General features: G+C 43.2%; 2 protein-coding genes across 3 annotated transcripts in view; both read right to left on the bottom strand.

Annotated features, from left to right (window-relative positions):
- Positions 1-931: 931 nt before the first annotated feature.
- LOC141272346 (uncharacterized) lies at positions 932-16007 on the bottom strand. Of its 2 annotated transcripts, none has more exons than XM_073682961.1 (8): positions 15856-16007; positions 14096-14221; positions 13566-13652; positions 13320-13383; positions 11336-11414; positions 9489-9555; positions 7999-8147; positions 932-3346 (listed from the first exon to the last, which is right to left on the bottom strand). In XM_073682961.1, the coding sequence occupies exons 2-8, from the start codon at positions 14189-14191 to the stop codon at positions 1168-1170; spliced, it is 2721 nt and encodes a 906-aa protein (XP_073539062.1). In that variant the 5' UTR covers positions 14192-14221; positions 15856-16007; the 3' UTR covers positions 932-1167. The 2 variants fall into 2 exon arrangements, with proteins under 2 accessions (XP_073539062.1, XP_073539061.1); XM_073682960.1 differs by having other exon boundaries at positions 14096-14225.
- A 6353-nt stretch (positions 16008-22360) lies between these two features.
- Positions 22361-25136, bottom strand: part of LOC141270949 (opioid growth factor receptor-like protein 1) — a 52175-nt gene continuing 49399 nt past the window's right edge. The window contains exon 7 of the mRNA XM_073681045.1: positions 22361-25066. Within this exon, the coding sequence (XP_073537146.1) occupies positions 24244-25066 (823 nt within the window). The 3' untranslated portion in view covers positions 22361-24243. The remainder of the gene's footprint in view (positions 25067-25136) is intronic.

Below are 25136 nucleotides of genomic sequence, written 5' to 3' on the forward strand. Positions count from 1 at the left end.
CACTGTATATCCTGGAGTTAAGTCTTCCTTGCACAGCGACCACCCAGTTATAAAGAGAACTGCATTATGTGAAATGATCCGCCCAGCAGTTCCTCTCTGGACAGTGGTCACCCACTGCCATCCACCATAAAGTGATGGATAATCAGTGATATACCATCATTATATAAAAAGAGAATTACTCTTTAATGTTGGGTATATTCATTATTACCAGTCATAGTGTGTACTTGTGCCCAGGTATACAATGATGTATCACTCCATCAGTAGATTTACCATTCAGGAAACTTGGAAAGATGGCCGACCTCCTCCTGCCAGAGCCGTCATATTGACTGTGTCAGGCCTCGTTCAGACACCAGTGTGGGCGCATCTTAGCATCCGTTTCATAGGCGCATATCTCGGCCTGACCGTGGACTTTTTGGCTCGAACTTTATGTTAAGCATAGGTTGGGTCTGTAGACCTACGATCAGGATGGGACTTGTGACCATGATACAGATGCTGATATGTGCCTAAGGCCACGGCCCCACTATCAGTATTTGGTCAGTATTTTTTCTCAGGAGTGGAAGCCAAAACCTGGAGTGGGTGATAAATGCAGAATTGGTGACTTGTTTCTATTATACCTTTTCTCTGATTGTTCCTCACCTGGTTTTGGTTCCCACTCCTGAGAAAAAATACTGACCGAATACTGATAGTGGGGCCGTGGCCTCATGTGAAGCCTTTGTAGCCACCCAGTAGTCCTATTTTTCTGGGCACAGGGCAGAATATGAATATACAGGTGGTAGATGTGTCTGAGACTAGGGGGCACCTGTGGCTCCTCATCTGCTCCACACTAATGTGTCTATATTTCTTTTAAGAATAAATTAAATGACTTGTAAAGGAAATGTCAAAACTTTATTAGTAATCTATAACAGACAAGACGACGACTGCCAGGAAAAAATTTCAAGTCATCAAAGCAACTGGGATCTTGAGACTGAGTCTAGTAGTATTAATCTTCTCCACTAGGGGGAGGTACAGAAATGTGAGCACCGCTGCTCTACGCTCAGTGCAGTTGTCATCTCCCATATATAGAAGGACAGTCGGGGCAGTATTGGGAGAAATTGTCCCAAGAATACCTAGAAGCTGATTGCATCCATGGGTAAATAGTGAAGGGGATCTGCAACATCAATAATCCCTCTAAGTAGATGTGGAGGACAGACGACAGCAAACACAGTTCACACAGCAAATGCCAAAGAAAGAGAGTATATAATCACATTTGCTCTCATTCCTAATTCCGTCCTCTTTATGTGACATCAACTTTTGCTTCTCCTTATTTTGTGTGCCTTTCGCCTGATGAGCCCCAGGTTGTGTTCGTGTGATCTTGTTTTTATTGGCAAAGTTAGTTTCCGCTGTTGTCAGCCCCTCATTATCCGCTGTTGTCAGCCCCTCATTATCCGCTGTTATCAGCCCCTCATTATCCGCTGTTGTCAGCCCCTCATTATCTTTTCTGGTGCCCTGGGCTAACAGCTTTTTATCTCCTACTAGTGTCTCTTTAAGGTTTATGAGGCTAGTGCTCTCTGTAGCCTTGTTATTCACTGAGCTATTGTCCTCTGTTTTCAGCTTCTCATATGTCAAACTATTGTCATCTTTTATCGGCATCTCATAATTTAAGCTATTGTCCACTGTTATCAGCTGCTCACTCCTTGAACTACTGTCCTTTTTTATCGGCTGCCCATTCCTTGAGCCATTGCCCACTGTTACTGCTGTTATCAACTGCTTGTTTCCTGAGCCATTATCCTGTGTTACTAGCAGTTCATTTGATATGATATTGCTCTCTGTTATCAGCTGCTCATTCCCTGAGCTATTGCCCACTGTTATCAGATTCTCTTTTGCCAAGCTAATGTTCTCTGTCATCAGCCGCTCATTTCCTGATCCATTGTCTATTGTTATCAGCCGCTTAGTTGCTGAGCTATTGTTCTCTGTTGTCTGTTGCTCATATCCTGAGCTGCTGTCCTCTGTTGTCTGATGCTCATTTCTTGTGTTATTGTCCTCTGTTATCTGCCGCTCATTTCTTGAGCTATTGTCCTCTGTTATCTGCCGCTCATTTCTTGAGCTATTGTCCTCTGTTGTCTGATGCTCATTTCTTGTGTTATTGTCCTCTGTTATCTGCCGCTTATATCTTGAGCTATTGTCCTCTGTTGTCAGTTGCTCATTTCTTGAGCTATTGTCCTCTGTTATCTGCCGCTCATTTCTTGAGGTATTGTCCTCTGTTGTCTGATGCTCATTTCTTGTGTTATTGTCCTCTGTTATCTGCCGCTTATATCCTGAGCTACTGTCCTCTGTTGTCTGTTGCTCATTTCTTGAGCTATTGTCCTCTGTTGTCTGCCGCTCATTTATTGAGCTATCGTCCTCTGTTGTCTGTTGCTCATTTTCTGAGCTACTGTCCTCTGTTATCGGCCGCTCATTTACTGAGCTATTGTCCTCTGTTGTCTGTTGCTCATTTCCTGAGCTACTGTCCTCTGTTATCTGTCGCTCATTTACTGAGCTATTGTCCTCTGTTGTCAGTTGCTCATTTCCAGAGCTACTGTCCTCTGTTATCTGCCGCTCATTTCTTGAGCTATTGTCCTCTGTTGTCTGTTGCTCATTTCCTGAGCTACTGTCCTCTGTTATCTGCCGCTCATTTACTGCGCTATTGTCCTCTGTTGTCTGTTGCTCATTTCCTGAGCTACTGTCCTCTGTTATGTGCCGCTCATTTACTGCGCTATTGTCCTCTGTTGTCTGTTGCTCATTTCCTGAGCTACTGTCCTCTGTTATCTGCCGCTCATTTACTGCGCTATTGTCCTCTGTTGTCTGTTGCTCATTTTCTGAGCTACTGTCCTCTGTTATCGGCCACTCATTTCTTGAGCTAGTCACAGCATCTTTCGGTTCTGAAGCTTCATGGTCCTGTGTCCTGCCCACACCAGATCTGCTGTCATCTCCCATGTCCTCAGTCCCAGTCTCCTGCTGAAGATGCTGGTGTAGATCATTACTGGGAGGTCTTGGGTTTTCTTCTTTCCTTTCCATTTCTTCTGTAGTTCCTTCATTTTCCTTCTCTTTCTCAGCTGTGAGATTTCGGAGTTTCTCCACTGGCCCCCAGATAAATGGTCTCTGGGATTTGTAGTTCTCCCAGGCAAAGTGCACCAGCCTCCTACGCTGCTGCTTGTCCTTCACGGTGAACATGAAATAGTCCAGGACACTTCTTTTTACGTTGGGTAGCTGGTTGTTACACAAGGTCTCCTCCAGGAAAAACTGGACCAGAGGGGCCTGAAGGTGATCATATCCCATCTCCCCCAAACACTTCAGGATCCGGGTGATCCGCAGGTTGTTGTGGCTGCGACTGTGTAAAAGAAAATAACAGAGGTTAAAATACTATAGTTTCCAGGTTTGGAAAAGCTGGGATCTTGGACTTTCTGGGGCCCCTGCATGGTAAATGTACCTTTTTAGACAGTATCGGGGTTATATTGCTGCTTGTAACAGATCCAGGTGAATATAAAATTGGGAAAAAAAAAATTGGATGCAAACCAAAGTTTCTGTTTTTTAAACTGATTCATTTGATGGATCCATTTTAACACCTTTTTGCCCCAGGGTGTAATAGTACATCATGGGGAGGGTGCAGGTGTATGCAGCAGGATCAGATGCCCTTTCCACCCAGTGTATGTGCAGGCTGTGTTATACAGCTGGCACCTGCTTCTGACTTCCCACTTCTGCCTCTGAACGCCATTGTGTAACTGCTTAAATCACATAAATGTAACCTAAAACAAAATTGTCAGAATTACGTTTTTATTTTTGTTTGTTTTCATCATTTCACCCCAGTGATGTTATTCACGACTACAACTCCTCAAGCAGAAATCATAGCCTCATCCGGGTATGTCAGCAAAAGTGCAAAAAGTTGTGGAAAGCCAAAATTTGCGGAAGTTAAAAAATGGAAACTTTCCATTTTGGACAGATGTGTTGCTATTAGTGTTGAGCATTCCGATACTGAAATATCGGGTATCGGCCGATATTCGCGGTATCGGAATTCCGATACTTAATTCCGATACTTTTAGAATATCGAATACCGGAATCGGAAGTTCCCATAATGCCTGCGCTCTGCAGGATGACAAGCTGGATGGCAGCGCTCAGCTGCGATCCAGCCTGTCATCAGAATGCCATCCCAGCGTGAGAGAATTCTCCTGATTGTTTAAAAGCCAGCGGGCGGTAAATAGCCGCAGGCTTTTAAGCAATCACACAGCCCCATACTGCTTCCCCGCAGCCTCCCACCCCGATCCTCCGCTCCCCCCATCCCGATCGTAAGTTAGGACCAGGCGGGGAGCGCAGCACCAAGGAGCGGGGAGCGAAGGACCCGGGCGGGGAAGCCGGCAGTGAAAAGACTTCACCGCGGGCTTTCCCGTTCTGTGCTGCGCTTTTCCGCCGGTTATTTCAAATGAACAGCTGAGGTATCAGGTGATGCTGATCAGCTGTTCATTTGAAGTAGCCGCGGTGCCCTCAGAGGGTTCATGTGAGTTCATGCTTGACTGCATGAACTCACATGAACTTTCCCACGGCCACACAGGTCAGCCTCACCTCGCAGACCATCAGACCCGTCATGATTAGTGTGTGCGCGGTGTCTGTCCGATGTCTGCGGGTGTGTGCGGTGTCTGTGCGATGTCTGCGGGTGTGTGCGGTGTCTGTGCGATGTCTGCGGGTGTGTGCGGTGTCTGTGCGATGTCTGCGAGTGTCTGTGCGATGTCTGCGGGTGTGTGCGGTGTCTGTGCGATGTCTGCGGGTGTGCGCGGTGTCTGTGCGATGTCTGCGGGTGTGTGCGGTGTCTGTGCGATGTTTGCGGGTGTGCGCGGTGTCTGTGCGATGTTTGCGGGTGTGTGCGTGCAGGCAGACATAGGCCGATGTGACACTACTACTCCCATCGGCCTATGTCTGTCCCCCATCCACTAGTGCCAGCAGGATCAGCTCGATGGGAGCAGTAGTTCCCATCAGCCTGATCCTGCTATTTAAACTGCCCCATATGTTATTTTTTTGCCCCTATACATCTTTTATTCTTTTAGGCCCCCATATATATTTGTTTTTGGTCCCCAATAAATTTTAAATACATGTCATTGGTGGCCAGTGGTTACCTAAAATAAATTAGTTTATACATTACCTGTCCCCACCGATCGCCACCTAAAATAAAGTAAAACATAAAAAACTACGCCTATACTCACCTAGACACCTAATTCCCCGAAGCCATCGATCTCCTGTAATAAAATATAAAATAATAAACCACAACCTTATCCTTACCCCTCCGTAATAGTCCACGATTGTCCCACGATGATCTCCAGTTTAGAGCAGCCACATAGAATGTGACCGCTCTGAACCGCTGCCGCCGCTAGAATGATGGGGCCGTAAAGCAGCCCCGTCATTGCATGAGCGGGTTCGCCGGAGTTCAGGCAGCGCTGCTCCGGTCAGCTCCTTTACGGCCCTGCTGTACCGTGAGAAATTCCCACGGTACAGCAGTGCCGTAAAGGAGGTCTCCGGAGCTGCGCTGCCTGAATGCACTCCGGTGACCTCAGTCAGTGGCTCCCGCTGTCGGGAGCGGACGTGTTCCCGGCAGCGTGAGCTTACAGCAGCCATGCACAGCTGTCACCATCTCCAGATGTGACAGCTGTGCATGGGAGATCAGCGCAGGAACGTGGACAGGTAACTATTTTTTTTTAGTAAACTAAGAATTAAATAAAATGGTGTGTTTTATTTCAAATAAATTATTTTTTTCTGGGTGTAGTGTGTGTTTTTTATTTTTAACACTTTGTAGGTTAGTAATGGGGGTGTCTTATAGACGCCCATCATTACTAACCTGGGCTTCATGGCAGCTGGCGCTGACATGAACCCCAACCCTATTACCCCCTGCCACCGCACCAGGGCAGCGTGGAAGAGCGAGGCTAAGTGCCAGAATTGGAGCATCCTATGGATGCGCCATTTCTGGGGCGGCTGACGGCTGGTGTTTCTAGCCTGGGAGGGGGCCAATATTCATGGCACCCTTCCTGGGCTATTAATATCAGCCCCCAGCTGTCTGCCTAGCCTTTGCTAGCTATTAAAATAGGGGGGACCCCACGTCATTTTTTTTGGGGGGTCTCCCATTTTAATAGCTAGTAAAGGCTAGGTATTCAGCTGGGGGCTGATATTAGTAGCCTGGGAAGCTCCGTGGGTATTACCCCCTTCCCAGGCTTCAAACATCTGCCCCAGCCGTCTGCTTAACCTCCGCTAGAGACTAAAATTATGGGGGATCCCACGCCAATTTTTTTTTTTAATAAATCCTTTATTTTAACACTAAATGACAAGTACAGTAATCAACACTATCACTGTACTTATATATGTGACTGACATGTTTCTATCTATCTAATCTATGTGTGATGCTCTATTCTTTCTGTTATAAATTGTCGGGTACCGGTGTATGCCGCTGCTGAATTGCCGGCTTTTCATGTTTCACTGTGAGCACTGTTCCCATCGATTTGGGCAACCACCTCCCCCAATACATTCTACATTATTGTTAGTTGTTTTCCTTCATGTAGAATTAACCTACAAGGAAAGAAAGGGTTTATTTTCATTCCGATATTTGTGTCCCATTGACTTGCATTGGTTTCCGGTATCGGAATCGGCGATATCCGATACTTTTTGGGTATCGGCCCGATCCAATCCGATCCGATATTTCCTGATATCGGAAGGTATCGCTCAACACTAGTTGCTATACATCTCCAGACTCCAGGGCATGTGCGGACCTGATAAATGGATGATCGTATGTTAGGATTAGTTTCCCATAAACTTAATTGTTAAAAAAGTGTTCGTTCCCCTAAGGGCTCTTTCACACGTCAGTATCTCTGGTACGTGTGGTGACAGTTTCCACACGTACTGGACACACGCCTAACCCATTCAAATCTATGGGTTTGCGCACATGTCAGTGTGTTTTCACGGACCGTGTGTCCGTATACTCCACACGCTGACGTTTTTTACATGCTGCACGAGCCGCAAAATGTCCGCCTGGGAATCAGTGTACAGTTAGCGCTGTTCCCAAGCACCGGGTGCTGAATGCTGCCCTCATCATTGTCCCTTGCTCGCGCTGTGATCAGCACGAGCAAAGGACAATGTTGGGAGTAGTAGTCTGCTCTCGCAGTGTCCATGTGTAAAAATAAGACTAAAATAATAAAATCCTTATACTCACCTGTCCGGAGATGTCCCCCGCTGTAATCCTCTGACCGCTTACAGCGGGGGACATCTCCGGACAGGTGAGTATAAGGATTTTATTATTTTAGCCTTATTTTTACACATGGACACTGCGAGAGCAGACTACTACTCCCAACATTGTCCTTTGCTCGTGCTGATCACAGCGTGAGCTAGGGACAATGATGAGGGCCGTGTTCAGCACCCGGCTCTAGAGGAACAGCGCTAACTGTACACTGATTCCCAGGCGCAGATACGTGTGCTCCTGATGCGGCACATGGTTGCCACACGTGTGCCACACACGGACACGGATATCTCTGGTACTGGTTTTTCCAGTACCGGAAAAATCAGGACGCGTGAAACCGGCTTAAAAGACATTGCATTGAACTTGTCCTTTAACTGAACCTTTTATTTCCTCAAACGGTTTCGAAGAATAGAGAGCTTTGACGTAAATCTGTCATTTGTCAGAACTGGACTGATTCCGAAGTCTAGGGAGGCTGACAACCCCCAGTGCATCTGTAAGAGCTGCTATAGTGGTTGTCATCCAGCTTTCCCAGACATACCAAAGTGTACAGATATATAATGTGGTTTGGTTGTTACCCAGCTTTATCAGACAGACAAAAACAATGGCGGGGTGGCAACAAATATGGCCCCATTGCAGGTCACACAGGGGTTGTGTCACTGCACATGTCTGGGAAAGCCAAGTGGCAGTAAGACCATCTTATTACTTCCGCCTAAGTTGACATTCAGGTGTCTGGGAAAGCTGGATGACACTTGCTCGAATTTCAGAATCTCACTCACCGGTTTAGATTGTGATATCTCTCCTCCCAGTTCTCTGTCCGGGACACTTCTCCGCTTTTCTCGTCCAGAAGTTGAATGCCATAAAACCCCAGCATGAGCTTGTAAGACTCGAGGAGCCTCCACATGACGTCTTCATCTGCCCTCATCCTCTAGATATTATATATATATATATATATATATAATCAATACATTATATACACAGTACATACATTCATTATAAACCTGTTCCGTACATGACAAACAGTCCGTACAATATAACCACAACCTGTGCACATACTCCATATATTATATAGTGGGTGAAATAAATATTGAACACATCACCAATTTTATAAGTAAATATATTTCTAAAGGTGCTATTGACATGAAATTCTCAACAAATGTGGGTAATAACTTGTCAAATCCACACAGGCAAAGAAATCAAACTATAGATGTCCATAAATTAAGTTATAGGATGATAAATTATACAGGGAAAAAGTATTGAACACGCTTACTGAAATGTATTTAATACTTCGTACAAAATCCTCTGCTGGTGATGACAGCTTCAAGGCGCCTCCTGTATGGAGAAACTAGTCACATGCATTGCTCAGGTGTGATTTTGGCCCATTCTTCCACACATTCTTCAAGTTACGCATAACTTTCTTTATAGATATTTATGGTTTGATTTCATTGCCTGTGTGGATTGGACAGGTTGTTACCGACATCTGCTGAGAATTTCATGTCAATAGCACCTTTAGAAATATATTTACTTTGAAAATTGGTGACTTGTTCAATACTTATTTCACCCGCTGTATATACACACACATGTTATATACACACCATACATTAAAGGGAAGCAGCTAGCCTCAGAAAATGACCTGTTATTTACATCAGGTTTTTGTGCAAAAAAAATTTTTTTGCACATCACAATCTGTATAATAAATACAAAATATAAATTTTGCAATTTTTACACTGGCCACTGTGGATTTTTTTAGATTCAAACTTCCTGTAGTTTCAAAAAATTCACATGTACATTAGCCACAATGAACAGACCCGGACCCTAACTATTGTAATGAAGCAGCTAATGAGCGTGTGCAAAGGTCACCGTAAAGGGAGGGGCAGCTGTGACAGCTGGTGGATACTGTGTTATCAGCTGGGTATAGAAGGATCATCTGTCATTGTAATTGTGCCTATGATGATAATGAGACTGTTGAAAATTCTTCTGTAAAGAACAGATAGTATGAATCTAAAAGCGTCCCATTGGCCGCTGTGAATACTGCAAGATTAATAATTTGTTTTATAATACAGATTGTAATATGAAAAAAAAAACACATTGGCAAAATTTTTTACAACAATAGCTGTGACACAAAAGCTTGATTTAATCAAGTCATTTTCATTTAAAACATCCACTTTAAATAACCATTCTGTACATTATACCCGCTGCACATACATAAGATCCACTCTCCATACATTATATGGTGTCAGGTAATGATTGTCTTTACATCCTAATTTACCTTAATTTCTGCCGGGGTCAGTGGGGTGGCGTACCGGTTCACCCCGGGCTCTCGCAGCGGAAACAACCTGTAATAATATTCTGTTTTACAAAGCAGCTTATAAAAATAGAAATTAATTGTTCCCACCTAAAGTCATCCCAGGATAGTTACCCCTCCGAAAACAAGACCGTGCTACTGTCTACAATTATAAGGCCACATTCACACACTCAGTATTTGGTCAGTTTTTTACCTCAGTATTTGTAAGCCAAGACCAGGAGTGGAACAATCAGAGAAGTATAATAGAAACACGTCACCACTTCTGGATTTATCACCCACTCCTGGTTTTGGCTACAAATAACTGAGGTAAAATACTGACCAAATACTGAACATGTGTACATGGCCTAAGAAACATGATACAATTATAACAAACCCTCAGCTGTGACAAGTATTGGGGTTGTAGCTTCAGGGTGTAAACAGCCATCATTGAAAACTATGGAGACTTGGAATTTAAAATATAGTAGAAAGTTACAGGACTTTTTATTTGGCTACATTTACACGTTCAGTAATTGGTCAGTATTCTGCATTGGTCTTTATAAGTCAGAACCAGAAGTGGCACTTACAGAGAAAAACTATAATTGAAATATTGACACCTGTTCTGTGTTTTGGAGACACTCTTGATTCTGGCATACAAATGCTGATGAAATACTGATCAAAAATACTGATGTGTGAATAAAGCCTTATATAGTGATATGGGCCCCCTCCAACATTCACATCTCTTAGACCACACATGTCAAACTCTGGCCCATGGACCAAATCTGGCCCGCAGTGTGAGTATATTTGTCCCGCGTTGCCAGACAGGGCCATAATACTGTATGGAGGACTATGTGAGGCCATTATTCTGTATGGATCACTATGTGAGGACCATTATACTGTATGGAGGACTATGTGGGTCCATTATACTGTATGGAGGACTACGTGAGGCCATTATACTGTATGGAGCACTATGTGGGTCTATTATACTGTATGGAGGACTATGTGAGGCCATTATACTGTATGGAGGACTATGTGAGGCCATTATACTGTATGGAGGACTATGTGAGGCCATTATTCTGTATGGAGGGCTATGTGGGGCCATTATTTTGTATGGAGGGCTATGTGGGGCCATTATTCTGTATGGAGGACTATGTGGGGCTCATTATCCTGTATGGAGAACTATGTGGGGCCCATTATTCTGTATGGAGGACTATGTGGGGCCCATTATTCTGTATGGAGGACTATATGGGGCCCATTATTCTGTATGGAGGACTATGTGTGGCCCATTATTCTGTATGGAGGACTATGTGGGGCCCATTATTCTGTATGGAGGACTATGTGGGGCCCATTATTCTTTTTGAAAGACTATGTGGGGCCATTATTCTGTATGAAGGATTATGTGGGCCCATTATCCTGTATGGAGGACTATGTGGGGCCATTATTCTGTATGGAGGACTATGTGGGGCCCATTATTCTGTATGGAGGACTATGTGGGGCCATTATTCTTTTTGAAGGACTATGTGGGGCCATTATTCTGTATGAAGGATTATGTGGGGCCCATTATCCTGTATGGAGGACTATGTGGGGCCATTATTCTGTATGGAGGACTATGTGGGGCCCATTATTCTGTATGGGAACTATGTGGGGCCCATTATTCTGTATGAAGCACTATATGGGGCCATTATACTGTATGGAGAACTATGTGGAGCCATTATACTTTATGGAGCACTATGTGGGGCCATTATATTGTATGGAGGATGGCCCTCGACTTTGTCCAAGCTTTAACATTTTGGCCTTCTATGTATTTGAGTTTGACATCCCTGCCTTAGACTCACCACTGGATGTAGGAGTGATTGGATTCAAGTTCCTCATAGTTGTTCCACCAAGAAAAATGAATATACTCTATTCTTGCCCCTGCATTTGGTGAAGAGAATTGATCAGTCAAGGTGGTCATCATTAATGTATTAATTATTGACTGACAGAAAACCAATGTAAACCAGCAGAGCTGCAGTGTAAAGCATGGAGGAAAGGGAATCAACTAACAATACAGCAAAGCTGGAGCATACGTGTCAACCAATACGGTCGTCATTACATCTGCATTGTCCCTCAGCTTTCCTAGTGTACTGAATGTTAAATCTGACTAATACTGAGGAGCAGTACAGTCATGGCCAAAAGTTTTGAGAATGACACCAAAATTTTATTTTCACATGATCTGCTGGACTCTGGTTTTTATTAGTGTTTGTCTGATGTTTATATCACATACAGAAATATAATTGCAATCATATTATGAGTACCAATAGGTTATATTGACAGTTAGAATGAGTTAATGCAGCAAGTCAATATTTGCAGTGTTGCCCCTTCTTCTTCAAGACCTCTGTAATTCTCCCTGGCATGCTCTCAATCAACTTTTGGACCAAATCCTGACTGATAGCAGTCCATTCTTGCATAATCAATGCTTGCATTTTGCCAGAATTTGTTGGTTTTTGTTTGTCCACCCGTCTCTTGATGATTGACCACAAGTTCTCAATGGGATTAAGATCTGGGGAGTTTCCAGGCCATGGACCCAAAATCTCTATGTTTTGTTCCATGAGCCATTTAGTTATCACCTTTGCTTTATGGCAAGGTGCTCCATCATGCTGGAAAAGGCATTGTTGGGCGCCAAACTGCTCTTGGACGGTTGGGAGAAGTTGCTCTTGGAGGACATTCTGGTACCATTCTTTATTTATGGCTGTGTTTTTAGGCAAGACTGTGAGTGAGCCGATTCCCTTGGCTGAGAAGCAACCCCCACATGAATGGTTTCAGGATGCTTTACAGTTGGCATGAGACAAGACTGGTGGTAGCGCTCACCTCTTCTTCTCCGAATAAGCTGTTTTCCAGATGTCCCAAACAATCGAAAAGGGGATTCATCAGAGAAAATGACTTTGCCCCAGTCCTCAGCAGTCCACTCCCTGTACCTTTTGCAGAATATCAGTCGGTCCCTGATGTTTTTTCTGGAGAGAAGTGGCTTCTTAGCTGCCCTCCTTGAAACCAGCCCTTGCTCAAAGAGTCTCCGTCTCACAGTGCGTGCAGAAGCACTCACACCAGCCTGCTGCCATTCCTGAGCAAGCTCGGCACTGCTGGTAGTCCGATCCCGCAGCTGAAACAGTTTTAAGATACGGTCCTGGCGCTTGCTGGTCTTTCTTGGGTGCCCTGGAGCCTTTTTGACAACAATAGAAGCTCTCTCCTTGAAGTTCTTGATGATGCGATAGATTGTTGACTGAGGTGCAATCTTTGTAGCTGCGATACTCTTCCCTGTTAGGCCATTTTTGTGCAGTGCAATGATGGCTGCACGTGTTTCTTTAGAGATAACCATGGTTAACTGAAGAGAAACAATGATACCAAGAACCAGCCTCCTTTTAAAGTGTCCAGTGATGTCATTCTTACTTAATCATGACTGATTGATCGCCAACCCTGTCCTCATCAACACCCACACCTGTATTAATGGATCAATCACTAAAACGATGTTAGCTGCTCCTTTTAAGGCAGGACTGCAATGATGTTGAAATGTGTTTTGGGGGTTAAAGTTCATTTTCTGGGCAAATATTGACTTTGCAAGTACAGTAATTGCTGTTAAGCTGATCACTCTTTGACATTCAGGAGTATATGCAAATTGCCATTACAAAAAATGAAGCAGTAAACTTTGGAAAAATTACTATTTGTCTCATTCTCAATACTTTTGGCCATGACTGTAGATATATTACTGTATTACATGCCGCCATTCAGGAGTCTGGGAAAGTATGAGAAAATAGAGAAGACTTCTCAGACTCTGGCTGTACTCACCGTAAGGCTGAAACGCTATCCGGTTCTGGTAGAACAGCAGGTTTGGCATTTCTTCTGGATAATCCTATGGAGAAACTGTGTTAGTCGGATGCACGGACAGAATCATTAGATGCCGCGCCGATCTGACCGGAATTGGTGCTAAAGTTATCGGTTCCAATTGGAATTTGTACAATCAGGATAACACACGCCATATAATGGGGCATATAATGGCAGCTGTGAGACATTGGCTCTCGCTGGGGTAGTTACCAGGTCATCGGCAGTGTCCAGGTCCGGTTCGCCGTATTCATGTCTGTAGTTCTGCATGTCTCTTGCCGATCTGTTACTGAAGTTGTCCTGAAAAGAAAAGATCCAAAATCCACTCAGTGCCAAATGCACCAAAAATACGCATGCGGGCGTTCCTAACCTAATGTAAGGCGGCCTCTCGGAGCGCTTAATTGTTTTTTTTGCATGGGAAAATCTCATTATCGTGCTGCATTTTGTGTTCTAAGATCTCTGCTTGCTGTCAGTGAAAGGGAAAATTCTGGTTTGTGATAAATGCAATAGTTAAGAGTTTGTAGTAAAGTTTCCATATTCAACGTCTCTGGGATAGACAACATATACATTGTAGCAGACGTATAGGTAATATGTTTATCTGTTCCTGTTTCCTGACAGCAAGCACAGATCTTGCGAGGAAGTAAAACTTTACCATGATTCAGCAGGTGCAACGTGGCACCATTTCTAAAGATGGGCTTTCCGGCCCTTTAACATTGATTTTAATATGGGAAGTAGGGTCCTACCCAAAGTGATTTCTGCTTTTTTTGAGGGGGTTCCTCATCCTCCCAGGTGGAGTCATAGTCTGCATTCCAGCATTCTTCCGTGTTGTATCCAAACATGTTGAAGATGTGAAAATGCCTATAGTCCTGCTACCTTGAGAAGAAACATGTAAATATAGTAAATTTCCATTAATTCAGGACCTTGTAGTTTTAAAATATTGCAGTTATTTAGATAAGACAATATAACTTGCTTAGATTGCTGTAATATTCAGTTTTACTACAGGCTGTAAAGTGTGATGACATTCCTTTTCAGGGTGGAGTGTAGCCTGACATCTAGTGGTCAGTGTGAACACTGCAAGGGCTGACTGATAATCATGAAACCTTCACCAGGAAGTGATATTGGCTGTTCATACCCTGCACATGACCAAGGGTGTGTGGGACATGCTGGCACCTGTAGTTGCTCCCAGGCCAGCCGATATGAAGGACAGCACTGTTGTCTGGCACACAGAGCGGACTTTGTGATTAAATATACAGAATACAGTGTCTGATGAGCCTGAACCATTGTATGAAGTGGACACAACAATACCCGAGTTCCACAAAAATAGATGCGGGCACCCTGGCCATCTGTGCCTGGCATTTTTAAAGAAACAGTGTTTTACTTGTACTTTGCAGATCCTGACAGAAAACATTAAAAATTACTTTATGCCTGTGCCCTGCACATATCCTGTCAGTGTCACCATATTGGTTTTCAGTCAGATTGGAATTCTCACCAGAAGATCTGTCAAAACTCTATGTTCACATGGAGGTTATGGAGGAGAAACTGAGCGGCAAATCTCCAAATCCTCCTCAAAATCTTGGCGGTTCAAAACGACATTGCTGTGCACATGTTCAGTATTCTGTTACTTCTTCGAGGGCTTGAAAGGAATCTGTCATCAGAAATAACGCTATTAACCTGCAGATAGGGGGTTAATAGCATTATTACCCTGCCCTATGCATGCACTTAGCCGAACGCTGCAGGGAGAAAATTAACTTTATTTTCCCCGCAGCCTTCCAGTGTCAGTCACAGGAGCGGTGCTGGTTCAGTCACCACTCGATGGCTGTAACTGTGCCCCTGGCCCCTGACTGACAGCAGCTCTGAATGCGGGCCGGCTGTCAGTCAGTGCCGGGGGCGCAGCTACAGCCATCGAGTGGTGACTGGTGGGCAGCTTCCAAGCTCTCTTAATGAAGACATAAGAGAAAAGGTGCAGCGAAAACAACGGCAAAACTGCTTGCAGGGCTGTTTCAGGAAAAAAGCCGCTGTTTATATCCTGAAGCAGTTTCGCTTGGGAAAACTCGGCTGCTGTCCCGGCGTCTAGAGGACGCTGTGTGCACATAGACAAGTTTTTGAGGAGTTCCGACTTTTTGAGGAGGATTTGGAGAGTTTTCACTCAGTTTCTGCTCCAATAAAGGGTGAACAGTAGAAAAAAAACTCAGAAAACCCCTCATATGAACAGCAAAGTAAATTTCCCATAGAAATGAATAAGAAGAGTTTTCCAATCAGTTTTTTAAGAGGACTTGAGAGAATCTTACTTACAGCCAAGATGCAGTTTTTCCACTATACATCAGCCTAAATCAAGTATTTTTCTACTTTTGTATCTTTTTATGCTTTGTTACAGCCTATGTCATATTCTACAGTGGACTTACATAGGACTGCAGATAAATCTACTATAGTAGCTTAACATAGAGTCCTCCTTCTGAAGCCTGAGCTCAACTCAGCTACATCGGCACAAAACAAATGCACTTACCCCTCGTATAGGACAATCGCGGCTCACAGGTGAGTTTCTTACTGAAGATATTAAGGAGCAAACTGAAATGAAACTTTTACCCTACTTGCCGACAAGTGCGAAACATCAGCCTTGAGTTTCACTTTCTATTTCTAAGAAATCCTTATTCCCCACCTATTAAAGGGACAGCGCTGCCTAGACACATGTTAAAGGGCGGATGTGTACTGTGCAGGGGAACGCCAGTCCCTTATACAGAATCTGATGCCTGCAGCCAGTGGCATAACTTGAAGCTCATGGGCCCCAATGCAAAAGCTCCAACAGGACGCCCAATTAATGCTAGTTTTTAATAGTATTGCTCTTTTCATATAGGCCAAAGAAACTTTTGAGGCCCGTTAGGGCTGCTTTAGGGCCCGGTTGCAATTGCAACCCCTGCACCTATTGTAGTTACGCCACTGCCTGCAGCAATGTCCATTACCGCATCTGTCATGTAGAGATTAGATGTAGAAATAAGGCTGTGGAGATCACAAATACACCACACTCCTTAAATCAATCAAGTATCTTATAACTTGCCCCCTTCTTTTTCTCCTAAAACGTTGACATCGACGTAATTAACAATAAACACAGAATTGGAAGGAAAAGGGGTTTAATAACCATGAAAACCTGACTTGATGCGATGCCACGGTCGGACTACCAGTGGGCAAGTCCACCTTTTAGTCGTCTTCAAAAGATTAATCTTGGCTGCCAACCGGGCTTTGACCCTCACCGAGCAAAAACAATGCCTGCTCCAAGCCATCTTGGAGGACACTGGGAAATATGTCCAGGCCTATGCCATTAAGATGTATGCTATCAGGCCGCGTAAGGTGGCTATTTTCCCCTTCTGATTGTTTGTGCCGTACAACCAATCCAGCTTTTCCTCGTACGAAGCATAACTACCTGCATTACGTCTAGCTTTTTCAACCGTCCCGGCATCCCTAGTGCCCTGCCAAACTAGCCAGGGAACTACAGATGAGAAGTTGGGAAATGAAAGTGGGTTACCGCTCCAGATCAATCGTCATCAATGATAATAGCTACTACATGCTAAGGAAACAGAGGTCATTACCCCCAGTAAGAATCAGCAAGACCACCAGGCCTCTACAATTCTGCTGATGTCGATGGATTTAAATAGGATTTGAGACCAGCGAAGGTCACGGATCCCTCTTCAATGAACCGCCACATTCTTGAACACCCAGGCTTCTGCCTCTATGTCTACATTCTGCTCTCTGGCCGGTTTGGAAGATGTAGGAGTGCCCCAAAAACCATATGGTAGGGTGCTGAATATCTGAAAAAAAAAAGAAAAAACATTATTGAAGCAATTCTGGCCTCAGTGGCTGCGTCTATACGTAAGAAATATGTTCCAAAATCAGCAGCTGGTAAAATAACTTAAGCAACGCTAGGAAACCACCTGGAATTGATATTTGAGCATGGTTAACTCATCACGGTATGTTAGGAAATGTAAGCCAAGTGAGTACACCATCAGAAAACATATTTATTGTTCAGACTCTGGGATATTGATTTCAAATGAAATGCAAAATTTACTTTCATCTGAAAACAACACCTTGGATCAATGAGCAACAGTCCAGGTCATTTTCTCCTTGGCCCAGGTAAGACACTTCTGGTGTTGTCTATTGGTCATGAGTGGCTTGACACAAGGAATGCGACACTTGTAGCCCATGTTCTGGATACATCTGTGTGTGGTGTGGCTCTTGAAGCAATGACTCCAGCAGCAGTCCACTCCTTGTGAATCTCCGCCAAATTTTTGAATTGCTTTTCTTAACCATCCTTTCAAGGCTGCGGTTATCCCGGTTGTTTGTGTACCTTTTTCTACCAACCTTTTTCTACCACACTTTTTCCTTCCACTCAACTGTCCATTAATATGCTTGGATAGAGCACTCTGTGAACAGCCAGCTTCTTTAGCAATGACCTTTTGTGGCTAACCCTCCTTGTGGAGTGTGTCAATGACTGCCTTCTGGACATCAAGTCAGCAGTCTTCCCCATAATTGTGGAGCCTACTGAAACAGACTAAGGGACCCTTTTAAACACTTAGGAAGCCTTTGCAGGTGTTTTTGTTAATTATTCTAATTTACTGAGATAATGACTTTTGTGTTTTCATTGGCTGTAAGCCATAATCATCAACATAACAGAAATAATTACTTGAAATAGATCACTCTGTTTGTAATGACTCTATATAATATATAAGTTTCACTTTTTGTATTGAAGAACTGAAATAAATTAACTTTTTGATGATATTCTAATTTTGTGAGAAGCACCTGACCTTCACTATATATATTGACCAGGATTACATTGGTGGTTTACATTCATACTTATGCCCCTTCACTATATAGCAGCTCCATGCCTTTTACATGCTGTTTTTTTTAAAGAATAAAGTTGTTTTTTTTGGGCTATAATATACTCTTTTGGGCCTTTTTTATGCTCACATTTTGAGATTATGCATCATCATAATACTAACCATCCATGCGAAAACTCAAAAAGTGATGACAGTCTGGGTGGACGGGCAAAAGACACCGCTCTATCAAAGGAAAAGTAAGATACGAGGGTCAGTCAATAAGTAATGCCTCCTATTTTTTTTCTCCTTTTAATTGGCAAGAAATTCAAATGCAATTACATAGGTTGAAAACCACAACATTAACCATTAATTTGTCACTTTTCAATATAATCTCCATCCATTTCCACAGTGTTGGTCCACCGTTTAACAAGGGCATGTTTTCCAGCATGGTAAAAAGCATTCTTGGGACCCACCGTGCACAAACTTTTCTGTAGCCCAGTTGTCCAATAATTTTCATCACACTGCCTTTACTGAGGCAGATAATGCCACACAATTCATCTGCAGTCACCCGGCGGTCACCACGAATGATGTCATCGACTCGCTGAATGTTGCTTGGAGTCACTGCGGTTACTGGCCTGCCACTCCGCATTTTGTCAGCCAGCGGTGATGGCCCTTCAGCTGTGTTACAGCGACGAACCCATCGTCTAACAGTACTGACATCCACTGTTGCATCACCGTACACATTTTTCAGTCTCTCATGAATTCGAATGGGCGTTTCACCTTCTGCATGCAAGAATTCAATCACAGAACATTGTCTAATACCAACATCGATGGCAGCCATTTTGCAAACGGATACAGTCCTGCCACCTGTTGGTGCAGGAAGTTGCAATTGCTGTGGATTGGAAAGAAGGTTTGAGGAATTGTGCCAAATTTGAATATTTAACATAACTACCTTATTTAAGGAGAAAAAAAAATAGGAGGCATTACTTATTGACTGACCCTCGTATATGGAATCCTGATAAAGAGTCCTGTACAACGCTCAGGGTGGCATTTTTCTATGTTGCAACCAAGAACAGCAAATGCTTGCAGTCAGTTCCCCACAGTTCTTGCGATTTTGGGCTTACGTTGGGAAGGTCTTACAAAACTGGAAAGCTGCTTCTTATCAAATGTTTGCTGGTCTGCAGAAAAAAAGCGACCAGATATCTATATATTCATTGGTCCAAATTTCCTTTTTGATGTCTTTGTCTACATGAGCCCCTGACAGCCTGATTCTACTAAATAAAGCTTTTTTATGCACTGCCACCCTGACAGGCGATTTTTTTTTGGATAGTAGCATGTAACGCTAGTGGATGTGGACCCACAGCGCCAGGGCTGGGCTTACAATGGAGGGGCGTGACTAAGTGTCTACCGGGTCTTCACTAGTGCCTCTGATAGTGAGGATAGGCTGTGTTGCCGATAGACACCAGGCACCACACCAGGGCAGTCCCCGGGACTGCAGCAGCTGGCCAGAGGGTCAGTGGCGCAGGTACAAAGTACAGGAGGGTGAAACATAAGCGTAGTCAGGCAGTCTGAGGTCGGTACAGGCAGCATGGGTTCACAATATAAAGCCGGAGTCAGGGATGGAGAAGTCAAACTAAGCGGGTAAGCAGGCCGGGTCCATAACAGGAGACAGAATACAGAGATTTGCATAAACGAGTGCAAGCAGGCTAGGAATCAAAGTTCAGGCAAGGAGTGGTAGGAGGAGCTGCCTAATATTGACCCTAGGGGCACGGGATAGGCCAGGGAACCAAATCACTGAAGGACATAGCAGAGTTAAATTCCCGCAGAGACCGGCCACGCCGCCCTAAAGCCATATGGAAACCACATGCAGACGCAGCAGTGCTGAGGAGTGCTGCAAGAGGCAAACTCAGCAAGACGGCCTGACACGAGGAGAAGCCGCCTGGTGACCACGGTGAGCAGGGTGAAACTGAGCAGGCATGAGAGTTACTGCAGTGACACAGCAACTGGAGTTGCTGATGCACTTGTGGAGTCATATTTTCTGAGTACTTCTTTCAACACAGGTAAAATATCTTCGCTATTAACTTCCGTTTTCCAGGCCCCAGCAAAACATGCTCTGCTGTAGCTAGGTGAGACCATGCCATGTCACTGATGTTGATTTTTGAATCTTCGCGGGCACAGGATGCACTAGGTTCCTGCCTCTTAGTGTGCTTTCTCTGATAGGCGGAACCCTTCGAGCTGATGGAGTTCCTTAATGACAAGGGAGACCTCCACCTAGAAAATCTCAACCTTCAGGAACACTGGCAACTTCTAGATGATCTTAAACAATGACATAAATTATGTCTGTTAGAACCCCAGAAAATTGGCTCCTCATGCTCAAACAGAACGTCAATGCTGAAGCCAATCAGTGGTGCCTGTTGTAGCTCCATAGCCCGACACTGTTGCTGTCGTTATTGTGCCTGTTTCAGTTCTCATCTTAGCCATGTCATTTAAGGGTGGTTCTGTAATTGAATTGCCACATTTTGTGTGACAATTTAGTAACATCACATGAACGTTGTGATTAAATTACTACTTAGATCAGTTGCGCCACACGTCACAATTGGCTTGTGCCACAGATCTGAGTTGTTGCTCAATAGGAGCGAGGGTTGTGCCGTCTCCTTGTAAGAGTTATGGCACTGAGTTGCTGGTAACCTGGCTGTGTCAGAGAACAGCATTGAATCAGCATTTAAATATACATGCCTACATCTTAGCTAGCTAGAAATAGGGGTCAGTAGTACTTGCTAAACTCCAGTACTACAGTAAAGGCCTGCAGGGGAAAATGTGATGTACGTCTGATATCCATATAAATAATTTTGTATAAAGGACCTTAAAAACTTGAACCTTTTATTGCAGGCTGCGCTATGGGGTTAGTAGGACCGAGAGCTGTTGGTGGTGTTAGGGGTTGAAAGAACATATTTTGGAATAGATAGAGTCATTCTTGATATCTGGGCCTGTTTGGTACAAGCAGCAAAAGCGGGGCAGATGTACATATGTTATCTAAACTGGACATCCCGATCCCCCATAGTGGAGGGGGGAGGGGAAGACACAGCAAGATGAACTATTTAATATTCATTGTACTTGCCTTTTTATTAACTCACTGTGCAGTCATAGATCTAACAAACTGACAGGTTGTCCTGGAAATCTGAGCCCAGGACTATGGATATAAAAAGATGATTTGGACAAATGAAAAGTGTTCATATGTTGGGGTTCAGTCAAGTCTCAGTGTGACTACATGGTGAATGTCAACTAAGTCTGATGTTGTTCCATAGCTCTCCTATCATCAGGGAAACAGAAGAACTTCATCATACTGAAAACCTTTAGGTATTTTCTGTTATGTCTCCGTTTTTATTTTAGAACTCATTTGCACATTTGTATGTCAAATTATTTTGCCTTTTTTCACATTTTCTTGTACGAATTGACCTGTTTCTATTAAAGTCTAAAACTGCAGCGTGTATTGTGGGGACTCATCGCCGTACACACAGAGTCTTGGCAGGCTGTCGTGGATCTGGAGTGTGTGGACTGTGTTGGCATGTGATTTTTGCTCAATTAGCAGCCTGAGTCAAGATTGAGTGAAGATAAATTAATCTTTGCAGTCGCATCCACTTTATGTACTGAGAGTGTGTATGTGACAGGCCACAATAGAGGAAAGCAGGACGTTCCAGCTTGTACTGTCATCCTGTGGTCTATCACAGTTGAACAAGGCCAGCCGACCTGCTAGAGAGTATACCGCCATTGCTTAGAGAGGGTGATGATATCCACCACTGAGGAAAGAATTTAGGCTTATTCCTATAAGTGAAAATTGCTTCTGGTTTACACAGGACGATGCACTGCCGAGAATGATGATCTTTTGTACTACACGAAAGATAATTTCACCCAATGAATGAGCGTTTTGCTCATTCATCAGGTGATCAGCAACCTGTTTACACTGCAAGATAATCGTTAAATGAGCATTTTTTATGAGCACTCGTTCACAATTATCTTTCAGTGTAATTCATCTTGAGACTTGCATTGGCGAGTTGATTCGGATGAAAAAATGGACAGTTTTTAGTTTCCCTTTTGCAGACACCTGGTGCCAAAAACATGGAGTCGTAAACAGCCCCATAGACTTTAATGGGTACACTCTTTGTGAAAAATACAGATAGCAGACACATACATGTGAATGAGGCCTTATGGTTTATTGTATAAAACATCTATTCCTTACTGCATATTTCTAGGATTGAAGATTTCATGAAAAGAATAGCAAAAAAAAAAATAAAAATCTGAAAATAAAAGTTTACATCCAAACTTTATCAATTTAGGAAATAATGTCCAATGTGGGGGTCTAATATACAGATGCTTTCTGGATTAATTTATAGTGAATGTAATAGCACAAATCTATTCCCAGTTTAAAAAAAGAGGGAAAAGTTAGAGGGCAAAGAGAGACAGAAGGAATTGGGTCAAAAGTGTGAATTGTCCCTTTAAAAAGCAAACACGTTGGAGGTATGCTTTCCCCATCTATGAAACGTCTTGGCTTCTCCACTGGCCCGTCTCTCCTTGGATTCGCAGTCTTTTGGGTGTCGTCCTTCAGCTTTCTGTGCTCCTGCTTATCCTTCACACTGGCATAAAATATTCCAGTGCGCTCCATTTAACATTGGGTAGGTGGTAGTCGCAATATTTCTCCTGAAAAAAGTTGGACCAGAAGGGGCCTGGTAACCTATTTGCCCCAAACACTTGAGTATTCGGGGACCCGAGTATTCTTGTGACTGTGACTGTAAACCAAGAGAAAAACACTGTCTGTCGATATACATCTGGGAGTGCAGAAGAGAATACAGCTCCTCCGTACAGTGTGCAGAAATTTGTCCACTGCCTGTAACATGCATGCTGCTGTGCAGGGCTGAGCTGCTGCCTCCCCATACCTTAGTCCTATATCTGAGGCTCTCCAGTAGTGCAGGCCTTATAATGGCTAACATACTGTTTAAGTAGACACCAATGTCAATGAAAACCACGGATAGCACCCGAACGAAAAAATTGGTAGTGTGCATAAACTCACTACAGCGATATCAATATCTGTAAAGCGCTGCGGAATACGATGGCGCTATATGTAAGTAGAATAAATAAATAACTACTTGATATATGAGTGATTCCTCTGAAATCTGTCATAAATCGGGCTTATTTTTTCTTCATTTCTTTATTTTTGGATGAGAAAAAGCAGGTCGACTTGAATTTTTATAAATTTTAAATCTTCTTTTTAATTTTCACAATTTTTTAATCTGCCCTAGAGGATATATATACTATACTATATATACTATAATACTTTTGTATAGCAGAATATTATACAAATCACAGCCTGTGGTTGGGCTTCACCTCAGCACCATGATAGCTGTGACGACAGCAAAGACAGTAAATAAAAAATGCCAAAAAATGTTCCCGATTTATCATAATCTTAGAACTATTTTTACTCCAGAAAAAAAATGCAAATACTGAGTTTTATGTGTGTGCCTTATCCAGTATTTAATTTCCACATTTTTTTTAAAGAGGTACTAAACCTTATTAATTTATCATATTTTGTAGAGACTTAAATTGCCTGTATATCTGTGGAGGTTCAGGTCTTGACACCCATAAAGCTTCTACTTTTTATTGAATCCATACTCCAGGCTTTGTGTTTTGCGCTCCTATCTGCTGAGGTTGAATATCTTGGAAGTCTAGTGCGTGATTGGTGGAGGTCTCAGGAGCTGGACCCCCACCAGTCTGCAGGCAATTCAAGTGTCAACTAAGTATGAAAAATTTTTTACTACGTTTTTAGTAGGTTTTTTTTTTTGCTTTTTTTTTTTTTTTTTTTTTAAATGTTTCAGCCTAATTCATCATTTCAGACTCTTTGAAATGTTGCAAAAAATGTTTGTGCCATTGTACTCCAGTACCCTACTAGAGTAGAAAATCTAACTAGTTTTAATTTTGCACAGTTGAAAAGGAATGTGCATCATTTTAAAGGAGTTTGTAACTTTTTACTTTGAAAAGGTGCGAAATCGTAAAAGACTAGAAAGAAGAGTATCTTGGATTTAGCTCATAATTCATCAATCAATGTTCATCATTTTGAACAATGTGGTGCAAAAAATGGCAAGGAACACAAGACAAAGAAGAAAAGGCACATCAAAAAAATGATTGCCTGTATCTGCTGTCCCTGACAACAAATAATGACCCTCCTCATTTTCAGGGCTTTCAGCCTGAAACACCCCAGGGTTTTTCTTCTGTGTCCTACTTTCTAGATTAGCTCCCCAAGATGTCTTGTTCTTATTGCCAAATCTAGGTTTCACTGTCAGCCATTCATTTCCTTTTCTAAGGTCATGTGTTAATAGCTTTATATTTCCTATTACTGTTTGTTTATGGTTTATCAGGCTAATGCTCTCTGTAGCCTTCTTCTTATTTCCTGAGCTATTGTCCCATGTTGTCTGTTTGTCATTTTTTGAGCTGGCCATGTCATCTTTATGTTGTGAGGCTTCATGGTCCCTGCCAACACCAGGTCTGCCATTATCTCCCACGTCCCCTCCTTTCCTGGTCTCCTGCTGGAGATGAATGTAAAGATCATGACGATGACGTGCCAAGGCTTCATTATCTTCCATTTCTTCTGTAGTAAGTGTGAAATTTCGGAACTTCACTGGCTCCCAGATAAGCAGTTCTTGGGATTTCTGGACTAAGTGCACCAGTCTCTTGCGCTGCCACTTGTTCTTCACGGTGAACATGAAATAGTCCAGGACACTTCTTTTTACGTTGGGTAGCTGATTGTTACACAAGGTCTCCTCCAGGAAAAACTGGACCAGAGGGGCCTGAAGGTGATCATATCCCATCTCCCCCAAACACTTCAAGATCCGGGTGATCCGCAGGTTGTTGTGGCTGCGACTGTGTAAAAGAAAATAATAGAGGTTAAAATACTATAGTTTTCAGGTTTGGAAACTATCGCCTCTGATCG

This window comes from Phyllobates terribilis, unplaced genomic scaffold, assembly GCF_046119375.1.
Source record: "Phyllobates terribilis strain yellow unplaced genomic scaffold, ASM4611937v1 Scaffold_5__5_contigs__length_657084704, whole genome shotgun sequence".
Lineage (NCBI taxonomy): Eukaryota > Metazoa > Chordata > Amphibia > Anura > Dendrobatidae > Phyllobates > Phyllobates terribilis.